Source organism: Ambystoma mexicanum, chromosome 9 (genome assembly GCF_040938575.1).
Source record: "Ambystoma mexicanum isolate Mex_15411 chromosome 9, UKY_AmexF1_1, whole genome shotgun sequence".
NCBI lineage: Eukaryota > Metazoa > Chordata > Amphibia > Caudata > Ambystomatidae > Ambystoma > Ambystoma mexicanum.
The window spans coordinates 920,788,819-920,807,993 of record NC_090931.1 but is presented as its reverse complement, the minus strand read 5'-3'; the positions used below and the strand labels follow the sequence as shown (position 1 = coordinate 920,807,993).

At 46.5% G+C, this 19,175-nt stretch overlaps 1 protein-coding gene across 1 annotated transcript in view; it reads right to left on the bottom strand.

Moving 5' to 3' along the window:
• Nucleotides 1–19,175, bottom strand: part of CCDC141 (coiled-coil domain containing 141) — a 676,030-nt gene that overhangs the window by 386,582 nt on the left and 270,273 nt on the right. Inside the window, exon 7 of the mRNA XM_069616100.1 lies at nucleotides 5,765–5,959. Within this exon, the coding sequence (XP_069472201.1) occupies nucleotides 5,765–5,959 (195 nt within the window). The remainder of the gene's footprint in view (nucleotides 1–5,764; nucleotides 5,960–19,175) is intronic.

The following is a 19,175-nucleotide window of genomic DNA, read 5'->3' as shown; positions in this document are numbered from 1 at the left end:
TCTGCAAAAAAAGAATATATGACAGATCCCTCTGTGTTCAGAACACAGTCACCCACTCTCTTCAAAAGATTGCGATCCTTCAGTCTTCAGAAAGAAGCGCTGAAAAGGTGTTATTCTCTTTAACATGATCTCACTTGTTGTTATGCTATGGATGTGCCATAAAGCACTAAGAAATCCCTTGGTAGTCATGTGATAATGCATTATGTTTTGGAAAGTTTACCTAAACCAGGAGGGTCTACCACTGACTGACATATGGCAAATGTGAGGGTTTGGGACTCACTGATCCCTTCCGGTGATTACAATCAGTCAGTCAGTTTGACTGACTGACTGATTACAGTATGAGGGGCTGAATACCCTTAATGTTCTTTAATACAATCATGCAGCAGGTTGAATCTTATGATGAAGAAGATGTTACATGGTGCATAAGTAGGGGTATCCATTTTATTAAGTAAAAAATTCTTGTTGGGGTAATTTCATAATTCATTGTATACTGATGTAATGTTAATAAAGGGTAGACCGTGTTATACATTTATAGCCCTCTCCCCTAACTGCATCATAAACTTCTTCATCACCTACAGACCACCAGGATCACCCCCAGTCTACCAAAAGCAACTCCTCCAAAACATAGGCAACAACCTTAAAAGCACCACCAAAACCATCCTTCTCGGTGATATTAACCTTGGTCTATCTGACCCGAAGGACAAAGCAGTCGTAAACTTAGCCAAAGAACTTTCACACATGGGGTTCAAACACACAATTATGACACCCACTCACAACAAAGGCAGATCCATTGACTGGATTGCTGATCACAACTGCTCAGCTGCCATCACCTCCATCTCACCCCTCCCATGGACGGACAACTACTTCATTCAATTCTCCATTCCCACCACTCCCACCCATAAAGCCCTGACTCATGCCCCCCCACCAAAGTAAGAAGCTCCAAAAAACTCACTGCTTCCAACCTCGCTCCTCTCCTCGATATCCCCAAACTCAAACCTCCCTTTAGCCATGACTATACCTCTCTCGCCAACATCTACTCCAGTGTGCTCACTCAAGCCTTCGAAACTATTGCGCCTCTAGAAGAAAAAAAAGAAAAAAAATCCATGCACTGCAGCTCTTGGTTCACTGAAGAACTATCTGCCCTTCGCACAAAGAAACGCAAAGCTCTATCCAGGTGGCAATCAGCACCTAACCAATCCTCTCTCAACGATTTCAAAGAGATCTCATTGACCTATAAAAAAGCTATATTCGAAGCCAAATCCGAATCCTATAACCAAAGAATCACTACGGCCAGCTCCAAACCAAGAGACATTTTCTCAATATTCAAAGAACTCACCTCACCTGCCTCCAGCCCCGATGAAATTATCAAGGATGAAGCATGGTGCACAGGCATCCAGTCTGCCCTCCTCAATAAAGTCAACACACTCCAAAATAAAATAGCCTCCCAACGCAAAGCTCTCAACACCCCCACCGGTTCTCCCTCACCTCCCACTAACAATACTCGCCCACAACCACCCCTCTTCGCTTTCAGAGAAGTCACAGAGATGGAAGTCGCGGACCTCCTCAAAATAATCAAACCTTCAACCTGCAAAGGGGATATCTGTCCACCTTCCATCATCAAAGAATGTACAGAATCACTCACCCCAATCATCACAGCTTTCATCAATGCTTCATTTGCACCTGGAACCGTACCACAATGCCTAAAAGAAGCCTGGGTTCGCCCGCTCCTGAAAAAACCCTCCCTTGATCCTTCCTCCCCCAATAACTATCGACTCATCACCACCGTCCCCTTCCTCCTCAAAATCTTAGACAAAGCTGCCCATAACCAAATCCAACACTACCTGGAAACCCACACCATCTTAGGCAGAAGACAATCAGGTTTCCGCAAAGGCCATGGGACTGAAACTGCCCTTGTAGATCTAAATAATCAAATCACCAAAATAATGGACCCAAGCAAACCTGCTCTCCTCCTACTGCTCGACCTCTCCACAGCATTTGACCTGGTCGACCACAGCATTCTCACCTCTCACCTTTTCAATGCTGCACACTTCTCTCATAAGGCAACCACCTGGATCACTTCCTTCCTTGAAGGCAGAGCCATAAAGTGTACTCAGACCAGGCCAGCGCTCCTCCCACCACCATCAGTTGTGGAGTCCCACAAGGGTCCTGCACTGCACTGACCGTCTACAACCTTTTCACCAAACCCCTCTTTGACTTATAGGACTCCCTCAATATAGCTTACACAAACTATGCGGACGACACACAAGTTCTCCTCCCCCTCTCCGGAGATTACGACCAAGACTCAGAAGCCCTCCGTAAAATCTATTCCACTATCCAAACCTGGATGGCTATCAATGGTCTCTGTTTAAACGAAGATTAAACTGAAATCATCATCCTAGGCCCCAGCGAAACACTAACCAAACTCAGCCCGACTACTCTCACATGACCATCAACAGTATTAGCATACCTGTCTTCTCTGCCGTTAAGACCTTAGGAGTCTACCTAGACGCCACACTCTCCATAACTAGACAAGTCAGCGCCATCGCCTCCGCATCTGCACTGACCACTAAACTCATCTACGCCATTAAACCCTACCTCACCCCACCCAACTGCCTCTCCATAGCCAGAGCTACTATAGGAGCCAGACTGGACTACTGCAACGCCCTTCTAGCAGGCACATAAACTAAAAACTTAAACAGGCTTCAAATAGTGCAAAATAATGCCCTCAGCGCTGCACTACTCATCCCCAAAACTGACCATATCTCTCAGGCCAGAAGACTCGTACACTGGCTCCCAGTCAAGGAAAGAATCAACTTTAAAATACTCACCATCACTCACAAATGCATCAATCACACAGCACCCCCCTACTTATCAGAAACCATAACCATGAATTCCTCCATCCGTCCTAAAAGAAGCCATCACGCTAATCTACTCCAAGTACCCACTGTAAGAAGAGCCAAAGCCGGAGGCATTTACTTCCCACACATAGCACCTAAGCTTTGGAATGCTCTCCCCAACTCACTCACAGCAGAACCCTCACTGTACTCCTTTCGCAAATCCCTCAAAACTACACTATTCAATTAACCACTACCTTCCTTCACCTACACCTGCTCTCATACGTTATGCTACGAAATGTGTCTGAAAATACCAGAATCTGTATACATTATCCTGTAATGAAAATTGCCTTGTAACCATCTTCCTCCCACTGTAACCAGCTTAATGTTTTATCTGTAACAGCGCCTCGATGCCCCTGGGCTGATGTATGCTTTAAATAAATTTGAATAAATAAATAAATAAATAAATAAATAAATATATATGTATATACATATATTTTAACATGACAATTGCATTCCTCATGATATTCATGTGTATTACAAATTGTCTTACACATTTGAATACACTTTTTGTACCTCACCTCATGCATTCCTTATGTTCACTCTTACTAGACCACTCTCACTAAGACTTCAAGCCCCAATCAGTTTTATGTTGACACTCACAACATCATGTTTGAAGATACACTTTAGTCTTATTTGGATTTATTTGGCACTTGTTTAACTTAGTTCATAGGTGATGCCTTCCCACCACCAAGTGAAACAAAATATTAACATACAGTGTGTAGTCAGAGGGAGGGCATTGCAGAGGCAGGTCCTTCCCCAGTGTCTTTTGCTATATAGTTTTGGTTCCGAGGTGGCACTTTAGTGCTGTCTTTTTAGATTACATTGTTTTGAATAACAGCCAGGCTAAATAGTTTTGATTCATAGGTAATGGCACTCTGGATTTTCTTATAAATATACGGGGTGCATATCGTAAAAGGAAATTAAAGGAGTATGTGGGCAGCAAAAGGAGGCAGGAAGTGACAGAGGATTGCAGGGGTGTGTAAGGGAGCAAAGGTCTTGTCGACCCCCCTCCCCTTCATTCTCTTCCCCGCAGGCACACTATGCTCGTTCCGTGGCTGACCATGCGCCACTTGCCAAGTTTCTGGGCAGCCTTGGAGCGACACATAAACGTGCAACACCCGTAAGAGAATCGATTCACAGCTCCATTTTGTATGGTCACGACTCCATTTTGTACTAATTCTAGTAGGCCATGCAGAGGTGCTGGCCTGCAAGCCTACACCTCTCCCCCTGTGTCTGCGCACAGTAAGCCTGCCATACCCCCCTCCTCCTCCACTGTGCCGCCGCTGGAACAAGCTCGTTCTCACGGATGTCTGTGTGTAAGAAGTAACATTTTGAATGTTGTATCTTTTGCCTTCCCTTTTGCATCACTGCCCCGTGAGTGAACTGGGCCACAGCTCCGGCCTGGGAAAAACCATCCATCTCCATAACTCTGAATGAGCACCAGCAGACCCCCAGGTACAGACACATAGCCCCCAGCCCCTAATCCTAAATTCTGTTTGATGTGCCAGTTGCGTGTCTCTCGACCAAATGCCACCCCGGCTCACCCTAACGCTCAAATTCCAAGTGGTAATATATCCTGCCTTGTACTAATACACTATTAAGCTGTCCCCTAATAGATTTAATGAAGCAATTGATGTAGGTAGCCCTAGAATGTAACCTCAAGATAAAGCACCTGATCCATGAAGTAACCCTTTTATTTATATATAATTGATGAGTGTGAGATATATTAAATGAATAAGTAATATGCCAATAAATGTCAGAGTATGTGTAGCCAAAGGGCATTGTTACGTAGTGTAAATTGTAACAGCTCGGACATCACCTGACCCTGCGCTCCACCCCCAAGAGCCCAGCTGACCCCTGCACCCCACGCTGGCACCACGTGGACCTCTGCCAATCCTGGAGCACCGGACATAAAGAATACATACTATCCAGTCTTCACCATCCAATCCCCACAACTTATGTGCCCCCTATATCCTACATCACCGATGACGCGTTTTTGTAATAAATATGAATGTTTTTCTATTGTTTGGCCGAGTGCTCTCAGAGTGTGCAGATCCCTCTGTATGCCCTATATTTTGGATAAACTTATCTCTTACCTTCACCCGCACTTGGTCCTGGCCTCATACCCTACTGGGGTGTGTCTGTTATTGACTCTCATTGGGAGTTTTGTACTTTGGGGGACTGCTCCCTTTCAGGTGCTGCACTCCTATGCTGAGGAGCTGCTCCTGCGGCCATGCAGGCCGTCTCCAGAGTCTCTTTCGCTGGGGCCTGAGAGAAAGCAGGCTTAGTCAAATGAGTTCCCTTAGCAAAGTCAAAAGTGGTGGGTAGGTCAATGCATCTTTATGTTTTGAATTGTGTATAGTGTTGAACCGCAGGGTGCTAGGAGAAAGTAAATGCTAGCGGCCCTCCAGGTGGAATGTTGGCTCTGCATACACTCTGGGGCTCGTTAGAAGTATGGCGGCGTGGGAAAGAAATAGTGGAAATGGAATTACCTGCAATTCTCCCTCACTGCCATACTACGAGTATGACCCTGCCGTGGTGGATTCACCTCCAGCAGGTAAATCCTCTCACTTTCTGTGGAAAATTGGCATAATCAGGGGAATTACCACAGCGATAATACGGCCAGCGGTAATTCCACCAAAAATGCAATGGACTCTCAAAAAATGGGGATTAACTCTGCCACCACCACTTGTAATCTGGTGGTAATTCCTCCAGACTAAGTGGCAGTAACGGTAATTCCATTGGGTGGTACTCTGGCAGATTTACCACCGGAATACCGCCCAACCAACTCATGATGATGCCTCTGTGTTTTCCCTGATATTGATTATACAGTGACCTAGCATATGATCAATAAAGAAAATACTAACCTTGTTTGCACTCTTGAAAAACTCGTATGTTTCGTGCAAAAAGCTTTCTCTTTCATCCATTAGTTGCCAAAATTCATTCTGCAGTGAATTGAGCTTTTCATTGGAACATTCCAGATTGTGCTTATCTGTGAAATCCTCTGAGGTCAGAATCTTCTGGGCCTCCGCTTTTAGTTTATCAAGGATGGAACTCCATTCCTAAAAAAAAAGAAATATTCTTGATTTCAATCGTTTATTTTCATCAATGCATTCTAAGTCTTGCTGATCCTTCATAGATGCTGGTAACGTCACACGATTGTGGTAAACTGGCTTAATGTTCCAGCAGATGAATAGCCAGCAGCACAGCTATACATCTAAAGCCCCGCTTCCCTTCCTTAAAGTGCATGAACACGTTTACATGATGTCGATGTGCCCTTGTTCTTCCTGGAGACCAGTGTTGTGTTACCATTGTTAGAAAGTCCTGAAGATACTTTTCTTATTATGGTGAGGAGAGGCCCAGGATAGAATGATGGTCCTGCACCATTGTTAGGTTTTTAGAGGTGTCTTGGACCGGGTTACAAAGGATCAAAACAATTGTTCCCGTCCCTCCACCTCCAAAGAAGGTATCCCACATTCACAAATTGCAAATTGTGACATTTCATAAAAAAACGTTTTTGTGAAAAGGTGTGGGGAATGGTGCTTTTTACAGCACATCAGTCCAGAAACCTTTGTTACAACTACCAGATGCACAGGCAACAAAGTGGCCCACATTGGACCAGAAAACTGGCCGACACTTGTCTGTCAGGCCAGCTCTTCGGTTATTGACAGGTTGCAGTGTGGGCAGATCCAAGCATGGCCTCGGAATGAACTTTGACAGTATCTCTGACAGGGACTGGAAGTATCTAGGACATGAATTCCCTGCCCTGTGACACCCCCCATTTCTTCACAGTGTGATCCTTTTAAAGGTTTACTCATTCTGACAGAAAACAGTACAACAGAAATAATCTCACTCCAGCTCTATGTCGATTACGGGAGAATATAAATTACACTCTTTTGCATCTGTGAGGGATTGGGAAACCCTGCTGTTTAGTCCCAAACTCTGAAAGGAAAAAGCAGCATAAGAAGAGGAGGATGGTGTGGGGGCCTGAAAACCTTTCTGTATTTGGATGATCAGTTTAAGCTCTGAAAAACTTTATGCGAACAAACGTTAACACTTTGTAAAGTAACATTATGGTTACAATATCTTTGACTGTCATTTGGCAATTTATAAAATGATGCAGGTAATTTCATTTGTGAAAGGATAATCTACTGATTAGATTCTCTTTCATAAGCCCCGTGCCAAAAGCATAGTCAGTAGCATGAATATCAGCACCTGCTCTACAAGTGGCACAGAGCAGGTTCAGAGGTCGCAAGTGCCCGTTTGGCAGCTGCAGTGACACCCAAGTCATTGCAGGGGCTGCATTTAAGATATGGACCTCTGTCCCAAAACCCTACAATTATGAGTCTGCTTCCTGGTGGCACAATAATCTTTAAAAAATAAGCCATAACTGAGTTATGGTATGGTGGATGGTATCTCATAATTATTGCAGCCACAGAAATTTGATATCACCCACATGTCAGCATGTGAGAACATGCTCAACTGTTGAAGGATTATGTGTATTCTCCCCAGACAGGCTGGATCTTGCAACTTCTGGGAGCTTTGTAGCCTTGGGGGATTGCCTCTCTTTGTTCCTTTATATAGGTAGGCAGCGCCCTTCCTAAAAGATAACACTACACAGGAAGCTGGCCTGGCAACAGGCATCAAAGGGCACACTCATTAACAAAAGGCTCAGCCTCATACCAAGGTGCTGCATGTCACAGGGTCTTTGATCCCAATGAGAAGGGGAGGGTGCGGGGTAAGAGAACACACAGGGGGCTCTGTACAGGTGAAGGAAGATTCTGCCATCTTGTTTCTTTCTGCCTCTATGTCTCCCTCCTGTCCCCTAGACTTCCTTTAGCAGAAAGCACTTTGGGTGTGATGTCAGAAGGGAAATGTCCACTTATTTTAAGAGCAGGAATTGCACCCCTAAAGCAGGCTAGCCTAAGTCCAAACACCTGTGAACCTTTACCTTAAAAAAAGCGGTCTAACACCACTTCTTTACTTCACTCTGGAACAACACCTAAGAGGAATTCATTGGACCTCTTTTGGGAGAGTTGCACTTTCCAAAGCCCTCAACCACTGAGGTGAAGAAGGGGCATTTCAAGGTAATGGAGAGCTCTGCCCCTACCCACTCCCAAGGTAAACTGCAGGTGAAACGTGATGTGGGCCAGGACCTACCACACTGCACCAGGGGCTCTCAAAGCTGTGAGAGCAGACCCTGGAAAGGACTCACTCTGTCATTGAGCCCCTAAATTCGGTCTTATGGTATCTGGAGCTACAAATCAGCCAGGGCTCCCCATTCTGCCAACTTGAAACCGGTCAAACTGCCGTTGGAGCTGAGCTTGACACCATTGACACTGAGTGATCTCACCGGTGCTACTTCCTGGCATTCCTCTAAACCTTTTAAGATATGCTTGCATCTTGAGCCCACTTGACACTGCATCGTGCCCTTGCTGAACCCGTCACCTGCTAGGCTTGAATCAACCGCTCAACACAGGGACCTAACCCGCACCACTGGAGAGTCACTTACTGACTCAAACCAGGGGTTATGCTATGACTTGACCTGATTTGTCCTTGAACTGCCGCTTCCCCAAACCGCACATCAGAGCAACATGATCACTGTTTCGATAACCACCTCTCACTGACTCAAACTGGTGGAATGTCACTCATCGACCCCTCCTGGCGGTTACAACCCATCTTGACCTGATTCAACCTCTAAGAGATCCTGCTGAGCGTTCTGACCTGCTATGCTGAACACCACCTTTGGCCTGCAAAAAGCTCCCACATTCGAACCTGCTCAATATCCACTCGCTGCTTGGCCTACACGATCCACCATACCTGAACTGGGCTTCATCCTGTCACACCAGTTCTCGAAGAACTGTAGAACCGCCAAGAACTGCAAGATGGTACTATTGGCTATTAATTGTCCCCTTGGAACAGCTTTGGGCCCTAGACACTGGTTAGATCACTAATCCCTTTTTGTATCCAAGAAACATGTCCTTTTTAAAAACATTCTGGTTTTTACTTGCCTAATACCCCTGGGTTCATTATCCAGGCAGCTGCATTGGGCCGTCTTTGCTTATTCTCTGTTCTTTCATCAGGAGTGGGTCTCATGTAGTGTTTCTCTATTTAGTTATTTTGCAGATGGTGTGTTTTATTAAAGTATATCTATTTTTATAGAACCTTGATTGGACATTCCCTTTATTTTGGACTGTTATGCAAGGCCTTCCCTCGGCCCATGTTCCCAGAAAAGGCAAAGCAGGCATATCTCTTAACTGTGCCTGTTTGGCCTTTATGATTATGTTGGCGCTTGATTTATGGGGATCTAGATGAATACAATGGGCCTCCTTACAAGTTTGCCGGTCCGGAAACAAGGGTACCGGTAAGCGTGCCGGTATCATTGTTTCCAGACCAGCAAACTACGAGTTCTGCGAGTGGGTGCCTTTCAGCCCGCCAGGTCTGACCTGGCGGGCAGAATGGCACCCACACCTAGAACTCGACGGATGCACCGGCACCATTCCTAAAAGGTGCTGGTGCATCCGGCCTCCCCATTCCCATTGAGTCCAATTGAACTCAATGGGAATGGGGAGTAATATTTTCCAGCGCCCGGGAATGGGCAATTAACGGGTCTGCCGGTGCTGTAATGCCCCGGTAATTGGCCATTCCCGGGCGCCGGAAAATTCATGACCCCCAATGTATTTTTTACTGCGAATCCAAAACATTGAATTTTATTTTTTGATTTATATCTCATTTCATGGGATATAAATGTGGGGGAGACTCCCCACAGTTCCCACCTATACCCCCCACCTTTATTAATACCTCAACCCAACCTCCCATCTATTTATGTGATGAAATGTGCAAAAATGTGATCTAAAAAATGTAGTTTTGATTCGCAGTAATGGTATCCAATGTTCTTTAGCAATACGGTTTATAGCAGTGGGAGGGCTGAGGGCACAGTTTAGCCTCTACTCATCCTTGTATGCAAGGCAATCTCTAATTTGTCACAATATCAAAACCTAAAAACGAAAGCAATCGAAAGCCAAGGTGTCTACACAGTCTCAGCTGAGTGGCATTACAAGGTTTCAGAAATGTGTGTGGTAAGTTTAGGGCATCCTTTGGGAATTCCCTGGGCGTATTGGCAATATTATAGCAATCACACCTGCGTCAGTGGCGTAATGCGCAAGTGCCAGTCCACCAGCGCGGGCCTAGTCAGAGACGGGCTGTGCGCGTATTGGGAGAACCCAATCTCCTGTGTTAAATAAATGGCATCACTCATCGCTACATCCCTAGGGGTCGGCCCCCCACCCATAGGCTTAATCTTGCTTATGTCAGAAGAATCTAAGTCCCCTTTCAGCAACCAGGCTAAGGCGCTGCTCAGCCTTTCACCTTCCGTATATTGTCTGGCGGCAGCTTTGTGTTCAAGTAGTGTAACCTCTCAGTGAGCTACCTGCCTATATTCCTCCAGATCATCCCTTATTTCACCAAGGAGTCCATATCCCAAGCGAAGACAGAAACATTCCTTACACCCCACCTAGACCATACCCCAAACCTCGGAGCCTCCCGGCCTCCTTGGAGATGCAATTACCCATCGCATTGTCTCAGAAGGATTTCACACTTGTCTAGATTCCTAAAATGCCAGATGCATCCCTGTCACTCACTTCAGCCTGCACTCCAAGGCAGGACCATTCTAGGACGGATCTAGCAGTAGTCTACACAAGCCAGGAGGGCGGCAGCGGCACGGAGGGGCTGACAGACTCCCCCAGGGGCAGAGTCACTGTTCCATTGCATGCTAGCCCAAATATGCGACACAGAACCACCTCTACTTTTCCAATCCATCTTTATGCTATAGCCAGCTCCTAGCCAGGAAAGACAAGTGGCAGAAGAGAACTGCGATAGGAAAGAACTTGCATTTAATGTTGAAGGAGTCAGGGAGATTGTGTAATTTATTCCATGCATGAGTCCAACAAGGACGTCTATCGTTGCCCGGCATTCAGACACTCTGCAAGCGTGAGATGTAAGTCTCATCTACTGTTATCTGATGAACAGGGAACAATCCAGATGTCAGTGGTACTGCGCACAAGGATGTGAACATCCAAAGAAACAGAATATTGGTGATGTGTATTCTTCTATGAACTCTAATTAGCATTTCTCAGGTGGCTACGCCAGAGCCGTAGAGAGGGTATGGCCTGAGTGGGCAAGGCCACTCAAAATCTGAAGATGCCCACTCAGCAGCGCTGTATGGGTATTTACAGATGTTAATGTCACTGTGGTGGGCCCAACTACATTAGCTTCAGGCCCCACTTGTTAGACAATTCTGGCTGCGCTTCTGCGGGCTACCCGCTGGATTTTCTCTACTTCGTGGCCTCTTGGGCGCTCTTCTTTTGCCATTGGCCTACTTGTCTATCCTCTGCAGCATGCCGCACTAGGGGGCCGTGGCTTTCCTTCCTCTCAGGCCTCCCTTCGTACTTGCTCCATTGCAGCATCCTGTGCTGTATCTGGGCAAGCTTTGTTGTTATGGGCGAATATAAGCCCGGCCTGTTTGCAAGCATAGGACTAAGAAACTGACAGAGGTAACAGATGTACTCCCACCGCCCCACCCCCAATAATAATGCTCTGAAGAGACATACACGGCACTTTACTAAATCCCTGAAATACTAAAGTAAATGCATACGCAGCATAAGAAACTGGGGGGCTTTTTCGTTGTGAACTTAGATGCCATGAACGCTGGTCTCTGTATGGAATCTACATCCAGGCCCACCCTTTGACCTGATTGATTAGCTTCACCACTGGAATCTCTTTCAATCAAATTCAATTGTCCCAGATTAGCCTCAGCAACATTTCCCAATCACCTTTCTAATCGGGGGAATCGTGGAATTATTTCATCCAATGGTAGCACTCAAAGATGGCCGCCAGGTAAGTGATGCTGATTCGTGATATCCAGATAAGGTACACGCTCATTATCCTGCCGTCAAACTGTTTTTCAAATGTTTCCTTGTACTGGGCGTTGCTAGGGGGGGGCTGAAGGGGCTATAGCCCCAGGTCTTTTGGTTGTAATCCCGGATAGAAGCTCAGAGGTTACAACCAAAAGGCTAGCTAGCCCCCAGTCCCAACACTCCCAAAATTAGCATAGCCCCAGATCTTTTCCAGACCTCGCAACACCCCTGCTGGAGATGCTCTTGCCTCGCTTTCCATGCCGCGTGGTATTTAATACTTTGCATTCAGTGGGGTTTGGTGCTTTAACATAGGCTGGGAGAGAATGTTCCCACTTTGGGCCTGATCATGAGTTGGGCGCTAGCCCTCAAATGTGGTGGTAACGGTGTTACTCAGAGCTGGGAGTCAACATGCCAGAAAAGTACAAATATTTGGCACAATTACCGCTGACGGTATTACCAAGCGGTATTTGCACCAAAAATTCCCCATTGGATCCAATGGACCCGATGGGGAATGGGGACTAACAGCGCCCAACCCATGATCCGGTGGACGCTAACCCTAATAAAGTTGGGCATTATCGCAGACGGGCTACCGCCCAACTCTTGATCAGGCCCAAATTTGTCTGTTGAGAAAACATGGTGCAGTTTTCAGGCTTTTCTCTTCTTTCTCTTTCCTACACCTTTTTGTACTGGTAGTTCCATTGTGCCTCTTTGTGTTTTAAACCTAGTTTCTGACACCCACTGCAGTCAGCAGTGAGGATAAGTCGAATGATTATATACTGAGTATTTCATGAAGTTTCTTGTGCAGCACTGCATGGAGTATTGCTTGTTTTAAGGTTGTCAAGTATGCAACTCCCATTTCCATTTCTTTGTCTCCAAACTTTGTCTTAGAATCTAGGGGCCTCATCTGAGTTTGGCAAAGCGGTAAACAAGTGGTGGTAATGTCTTTACTGACACTTTTTTGGCAGTAACAGAATTACTGTTGTTTTTACCGCTCAGACAAATCCCACGTTTCGCGGTGAAGTGGAGGATTTAACTCCAGCATCTTGCTGGACGTAAATCCTCAATTTTAATGCCAAAAAACAGCAGAATTACTGCTTGCAGTAATTCTGCAAAACTCCCCATTGGACTCCAGTACTGGGGATTTATACTGCTTTAACACCAGTTGCAATCCCGCGGTAAATCCCTGGGATCAAGTGGCAGTAACGGTAACCTATTTTGGTGGTAATTCAGTGGATTTACTGCCAAACTCTTATCGAGCCCTAGATCATTAGGGATCTGGCGGTTCAGTGGAGAAGCTGTTCACCTTGCCCTGGAATTGCCTTGTGTTTGCTGCATCCTCTAGGTGTGTGTTCAATTCTGAAAGGGGACCGTTGGCAGAGCGAGACAAAGAGGCTGCAAAGGTGCTACACCTGCGACCCGGCCCTCATGCCCTCAGAAACAACTCTGATAAAGCTGCAACGGCCACTCGGCCACTGGACCCCTACTCGTGCCCAACAACCTTTGGCCCCACCCTGGGCCCCTCCACAGAGTCCGTGGGCGGCATTAGGGAAGTAGCAGCGGTCCCAGCTTAGATTCGGTGGCTTGCTGCACTATCTCTGGGACTGAGTGGCTGCCACTGCCGGCGCCAGTTTAAAGCTTGCACAGTGAGTTTGGTGGCTCCTTCACCTCTTTGTACACTATTGCACTATTTATGCGTGTGCCTGGATCTCAGGGGTGATCTAGGGGTTTGATGGGTCCTTTGAATTAGCACTGCATTTGGCATTTGACCGTGGGGCCGATCTGCCAATTTTGTTCTTACCGATGAAGGCTGCCCACTTGCACTGGGTTCTATGATGTGGTCATGCAAGCACTCTGGCTGCCTCTGCTACTGGCGTAGTTCACCGTCCTCAAAGCTTAATAAAAGATGGCTTGAATTGTGTACGTTTCAAGCCATCTTTTATAAAGCTTTGCTAACGGACAAAGACGTCTTGGGCTTGGTGATCTGTGCTCTGCTCTGCTCTGATAGATCACTGAGCCGTCTTTGACCCTCTATAAACCCGGGGGCTCTGTGATCTAATCTGCAGATTAGATCACAAAGCCCCCAGGTTCGCTGAGGGTCAGTGACCTGGGGAGGGGAAAAAAAGGGACCATAACTTCCTCTCACACGAGGGGTCACAAGAGGAAGTTACAGTGACTGACAGAAGTGCCAGTCAGCCACAGCGTTGCTGAAACTGCAACATCCAGTTTCAGCGAGGATATGGCTGGCTGGCACTTCTGTCAGTCACACAGCTGCCTGACTTTAAAATGGTGGGTGCATCTCCTTTTGCGGCTACGGCTGTGGCGAGATAATGTGTTCCGCCATGGCGTGGTGGGACCGGGGGCCCCGGCAGGCCACTGGCTGAGCACCACTTTTTGCAGACTGCCGGGGCACACCCCAGCTGGCCCCGCCCCACTTAAAGCACTGCCTTTTAAGGTCCTTCTCCGTGAGGCACCCCTCTTTAATACTGAGTCCCTTCCAGACTCTCACTAAAGATACATTGTATCATCTTGCATCACTCTCCTAGGAAGTATAATTATTCCTTCCCCCTGCCAACAATTAATAGAATTCCTTTCAAGCAATTTGCAGTCCTATCTTATCATTTACCCATCATACTTCAGCGCTCACCCAGCTCATTTCAACGGAGCAGGATGATTTGGCGCGGCCACTTTGGCGCGGCCCGTTTTGCCGCGACCGCTTCGGCGCAGGAGACATTTGGGCGCACCCATTTTGGCGCGCCCAGTTCGGCGCTGGGACGTTTCGCCGCTGGATCTTTTGGCGCCAGGAATGCTGACTTGTTTTTTTTTTTTATATATGCTAAACCCAATAGGAATGAGGCGGCAGCATCAGTAATGACACTGTCCCACCCCTGCCAGCCTTTGCAGTGCACCGGCTTGTCACGCAATTCAATAAAGGATGTGTGTTTGTGGGGTCAGCAGCATCAGTAGCTGACACCGCCCCAACCCAGCCGGCCTATGCAATGCATCGGCTTGTGCAAGGCTGTGTGTTTCTGGGGTTCTCAAAAACGAGAGCAAATCAGGGCCCCCAATTAACACACATCCAAGAGAACTGTTAGTGCACGCCAGCAGGTTTAACTATCCTGCTCCGTGCAGCACTGACGCTGATCGCTTGCAGGCACCCCTGCCCCCATCTCCTTGCTTGTGGGGTTTCCAAAGAGTACACCGTCGACTAAATCGACAACATGGGTTTCACAAAACTGTTGCTGGTGATGTAGAGCAGCGGGTTAACGCGCCTGCTGCCTTTTAATCTTCTGAAACTACTCGAGTGGCTTAACCACCCCACTCCTACCCCCCGCCCCCTCCGGAATACAAATGGGTAGAACTATTCACGTGTGAGGCAGTGGCATTGCAAAAGAAAGCTTCGCAGCATGGGCTACCTGGCATGTGGTGGTCGGGGGAAGCAAGCATAATTATCTGGGTGCACTACACACTAACGCAACAGCAGAGGAACTCCCAATAAACTAGGCGGGCAGCTCCCACATTGGGTTGTTGCTGGAGAGGAACCTTTTGGCGCCGCCGATTCGGTGCTAATAAGCCGAACGAATGTGCTAGCATTATAACATGCGATGTAGGCAGGCGCATTAAGCTCCATTTGGCGTGAGGGCGTTTAAACGTGGCTGCAATGTCAGCCACGTCCAAACGTCCCTCACGCCAAATCGGCGGCGCCAGAAAGGCTTCTGCGCCAAAATGGGCGCGCTGAAATGGCTGCCGCGCCAAACCGGCCCACACTGAATCGGCGGCGCCAAAAAGGGGTGTACCGCATTTCAAGAATGGGTCCGCCATTTCTAATCGCACAGGGACATCTAGTGGCTTCTTCCAATATCGCTGGGCGATCTTACCTACAGAGAAACTGGGACAACCATAAGTACCAACGTCGAACTCAGTTTAAACCAGCTTTATATAACTTAACTCTGTTAATCAAACTCGCAAGGCAACGTAGACCCTGAAATTGTCACGACACAGTAACTTTCCAATCCCTACTTTCCCCAATTACTATAAATTCCCCAGTCTCAATACTAAATCACGCCTCATGATTGGTCTATATGCATGGATACATTAATGCATCCCTGGACAAACACATCTCCGCCAGGGCGGCTGGTCAGTTTTTCAAATCAGGGGCATAACATGTTTTCCACAAACATGCGGGAGCAACCGAGCGTGGCAAGGGAACCTTAACTAAACAATGAGGTTTCGGGGGGGAAGAGGGGTGCAGGGGTTCTCCCCTTGAGGAAAATGTGCTAAAAAGCTACACAGTTTGCAATCGGCTCTGTGGGGTAACACATGAACAAATGCAATAGATGCCAAGTCACCAACAGTACACAGGAGCATGTTCATGCTGTTTTTGCCCACAATACATAACAGTAAAAAAAAACATTCCTGCTGTGTGCATTGCCTTCCGGAAAGCTATGAAAACCATCCTCTTCACATAAGGTCTCTCGCAGTACCATGTTTGCCAATAAACTGTCTGTAATGTAATAACCAAAGATGCATGAGCTGTAATGACTAATCTGTTTGTAGCAATCATAATGTGCCAACGACTGGGACAGTGGAGCACCATTTAAGTGCAACTCGCTCATTACCAGAGTTCACAATTGAAAGAAAAGATACTTGTCCTGCTTAGAGCCCCTTGTGGTGCTATTTGTGTTGTAAAACCACCTTAGGGCTTTTGAAAACCTGGCCTTCTTACTTTCAAGTCACTTTAAGAGACAGAAAGGGGAGAACTGTATTTTCATTGGGTGTTGGCTGGCAAGGTCTCAACTGGAAGTTCAGCACACCTGCGCTCATTGACGCTTTTTCAAGGCTACACTCAAATCGCATTCACACACGACCAGCATTAATGAGCAATAGTGGTTCGAGTACAGGCCTCACCCAGTTCACCAGCAGGAACATGTGTTCCAGGGAGCACATGAGACTGTGGCGAGAGGCTGAAACGAAACCAGCAACAAAGGGGTTTTTGTTTAACCCTCTCGTTCACACTGTCCCAAAAGTTCCTGGGCCTCAGTCTCCAATCAAATTCTGTTTTATTTGTGCAGTTTCGGGCCCTGTAGTCACATACAGGTCCTGAACTGCAGAAATAAATCTACCTATCACTGACAATAATTGTTCACATTTGCACACACAAAAATACATAATTGTGGTAATTTCCCCTTTAAGAGTGTGTCATGACTCTGTCATGACTAGCTCCCAATAAAAGGAGCCTCCGCTGGCAAATGCATTAGAACGGCAGCAGACTTCATGAATGGCACTTCTGTCTCGTATCTCATTTACTGGCAGGGCTGGACTGGGAACCAAAAGTGGCCCTGGAAATTATTTTCAAAGTGGCCCCATATTTCTCCGAAGGAGCGAGCACAGCGCGTGAGCCCAACCCTTCTATGAGGGGATTGGTTGTTGTTGATTTCCGGTAATGGTTGTTGTTGATTTTCTCTAATGGTTGTCTGACTGTGGTATGCAAAGGCGCGGCGCTCTCCCAGTTGTATCCTAGTGAGCATTGTATAATGTGATTGGGTATGTCTATTTCTCTCCCTTTGGTGTAGGAGATGAGGTTGGGTGTTCGCTATTCCCTTGCTATCTATCGTGACATGGGTCTGATGGAGCTTGGGTGTGGTTCAGGGCCAGGATGCTATTGATGAGTCGTCCTAGTACGCAGTGATTCACAAAACGGTCCTGCATGCGATCCTAATTCACAGATGCTTTTCGTCGACCGAATGCATTACTGGGCATGAAAGCATTGCAACCAATGCATACATTAAGCTCTTCATTGGAGAATACCCTTTCTTAACAAACTGCATACAAGGCTCATGCCGTCCTCAATACACTTATGCTTTTCTGTGCATCGAACATTTTATCGCGTATAAATAGAATGCGGCTCATCCACGCTGCAAAGGTTCCGGTTCTACTAACATTTCCTAATTCAACCATAAAATACAAAACCAGGGTAAAAGACCCCCGCATTCCCCTGCATGCCCAACCCGTGGTTCACAAATAATCATCGCGCCTCCCCACAGTTTCCTCCGTAATGCATTCCTCGTTTCCAAAATGACTGTCCCAGTTAGGGACCGTTGCAAAATTAATTCACCCTTCGACCCGATCGGCCTGGTGGCCGTTATCTTTCCACCCTAAGGTGAAGGTACAGCATATTCCAGGGACCGCACCTGCCACTCTTCCTCTCGCCTGCACGCAATCCCCTGCAACCTCCACAACCGAACAAGCAACTAACAAAATGTGCTGACGATACCCAACCCTAGAAAACACGCTGCATACCATGTGATCTTACCATTTGTCTTACCACGTCTTACATTTAGATTTCAATTTGCCACCATGCCCTGGGAGCAGACAAATATATAATATGAATCAGAGCTGGCTATGGTTAAATGGAAGAACCTGGCTGGTGGAACATTGGGTTGGAATGCACATGCCACTCTGTAACTGTCATGTTGCCAAACTAGAGGTACAGCTGCCAAGGGGTGCCAGTAGACATGGCCAGCAGAGCTATATGCCTATACTATTCTTGTCAGCATGGGTTATTTATGAAAGTGGGTCTGATTAGCAGAGCTCTCTTTTAGAGGCAGAATTACAAGTATCATTGTATTTTCTTTCAACAGCAAAAAAAAGTATCACTAAAACTCAGACCTGTCCACCCTCACAAATGGCATTCTGTCACAATCAGAATCTCCCAGCAAGTGACATGTAGGTGCTTGTTACATTGCTGAATTCAAGACTAAAAGCATTGGTCACAGAGAAAAGAATCCTACGAGGGAAGCAAGCCTGCTATTTAATTTGCAGTGAAGCAGATGCTGTGGCTTACCAAAATTAAAAGTAGTTGTACTCAGCTTAAGGTAGTGCAAGAAAGGAAGAGGTGAGTGTGTGTGTGGTGGGTGGGTAGTAGGCAGGTGTGGGGCTCTGTTATGCAGAATTGTATGCAGTACCCTTTGGGAACACTACACACAATTAAGACTACAAGTGACAGTACAATTTCACCTTTGGTACATGCCTGTACTACACAGTTATAGTGGTAGCAGTAGCGGAGCAGCCAGACTTATCTCAAGACTAAGTGAGCAGTACAAATAGTTACACAAACTACAGCAATTACTATGATTCAGGCAAACACTGACTCAAGGTTTTCAAATAAAAGAATATATATTAATTTACTCAACAGTTGTATAACATTTCACTATTGTAAGCAAGTTAAACATCACAATCATAAATACACCACACCACTTCCCTTAAATTCCAGACAAGTTAAGCTCACAAAATGAAGTGGGAGCAAAATGGCACTCCGGCAATTTAAAAGGGAGGGAAAGACAAAGTTATTAGAAATTAGGCAAAA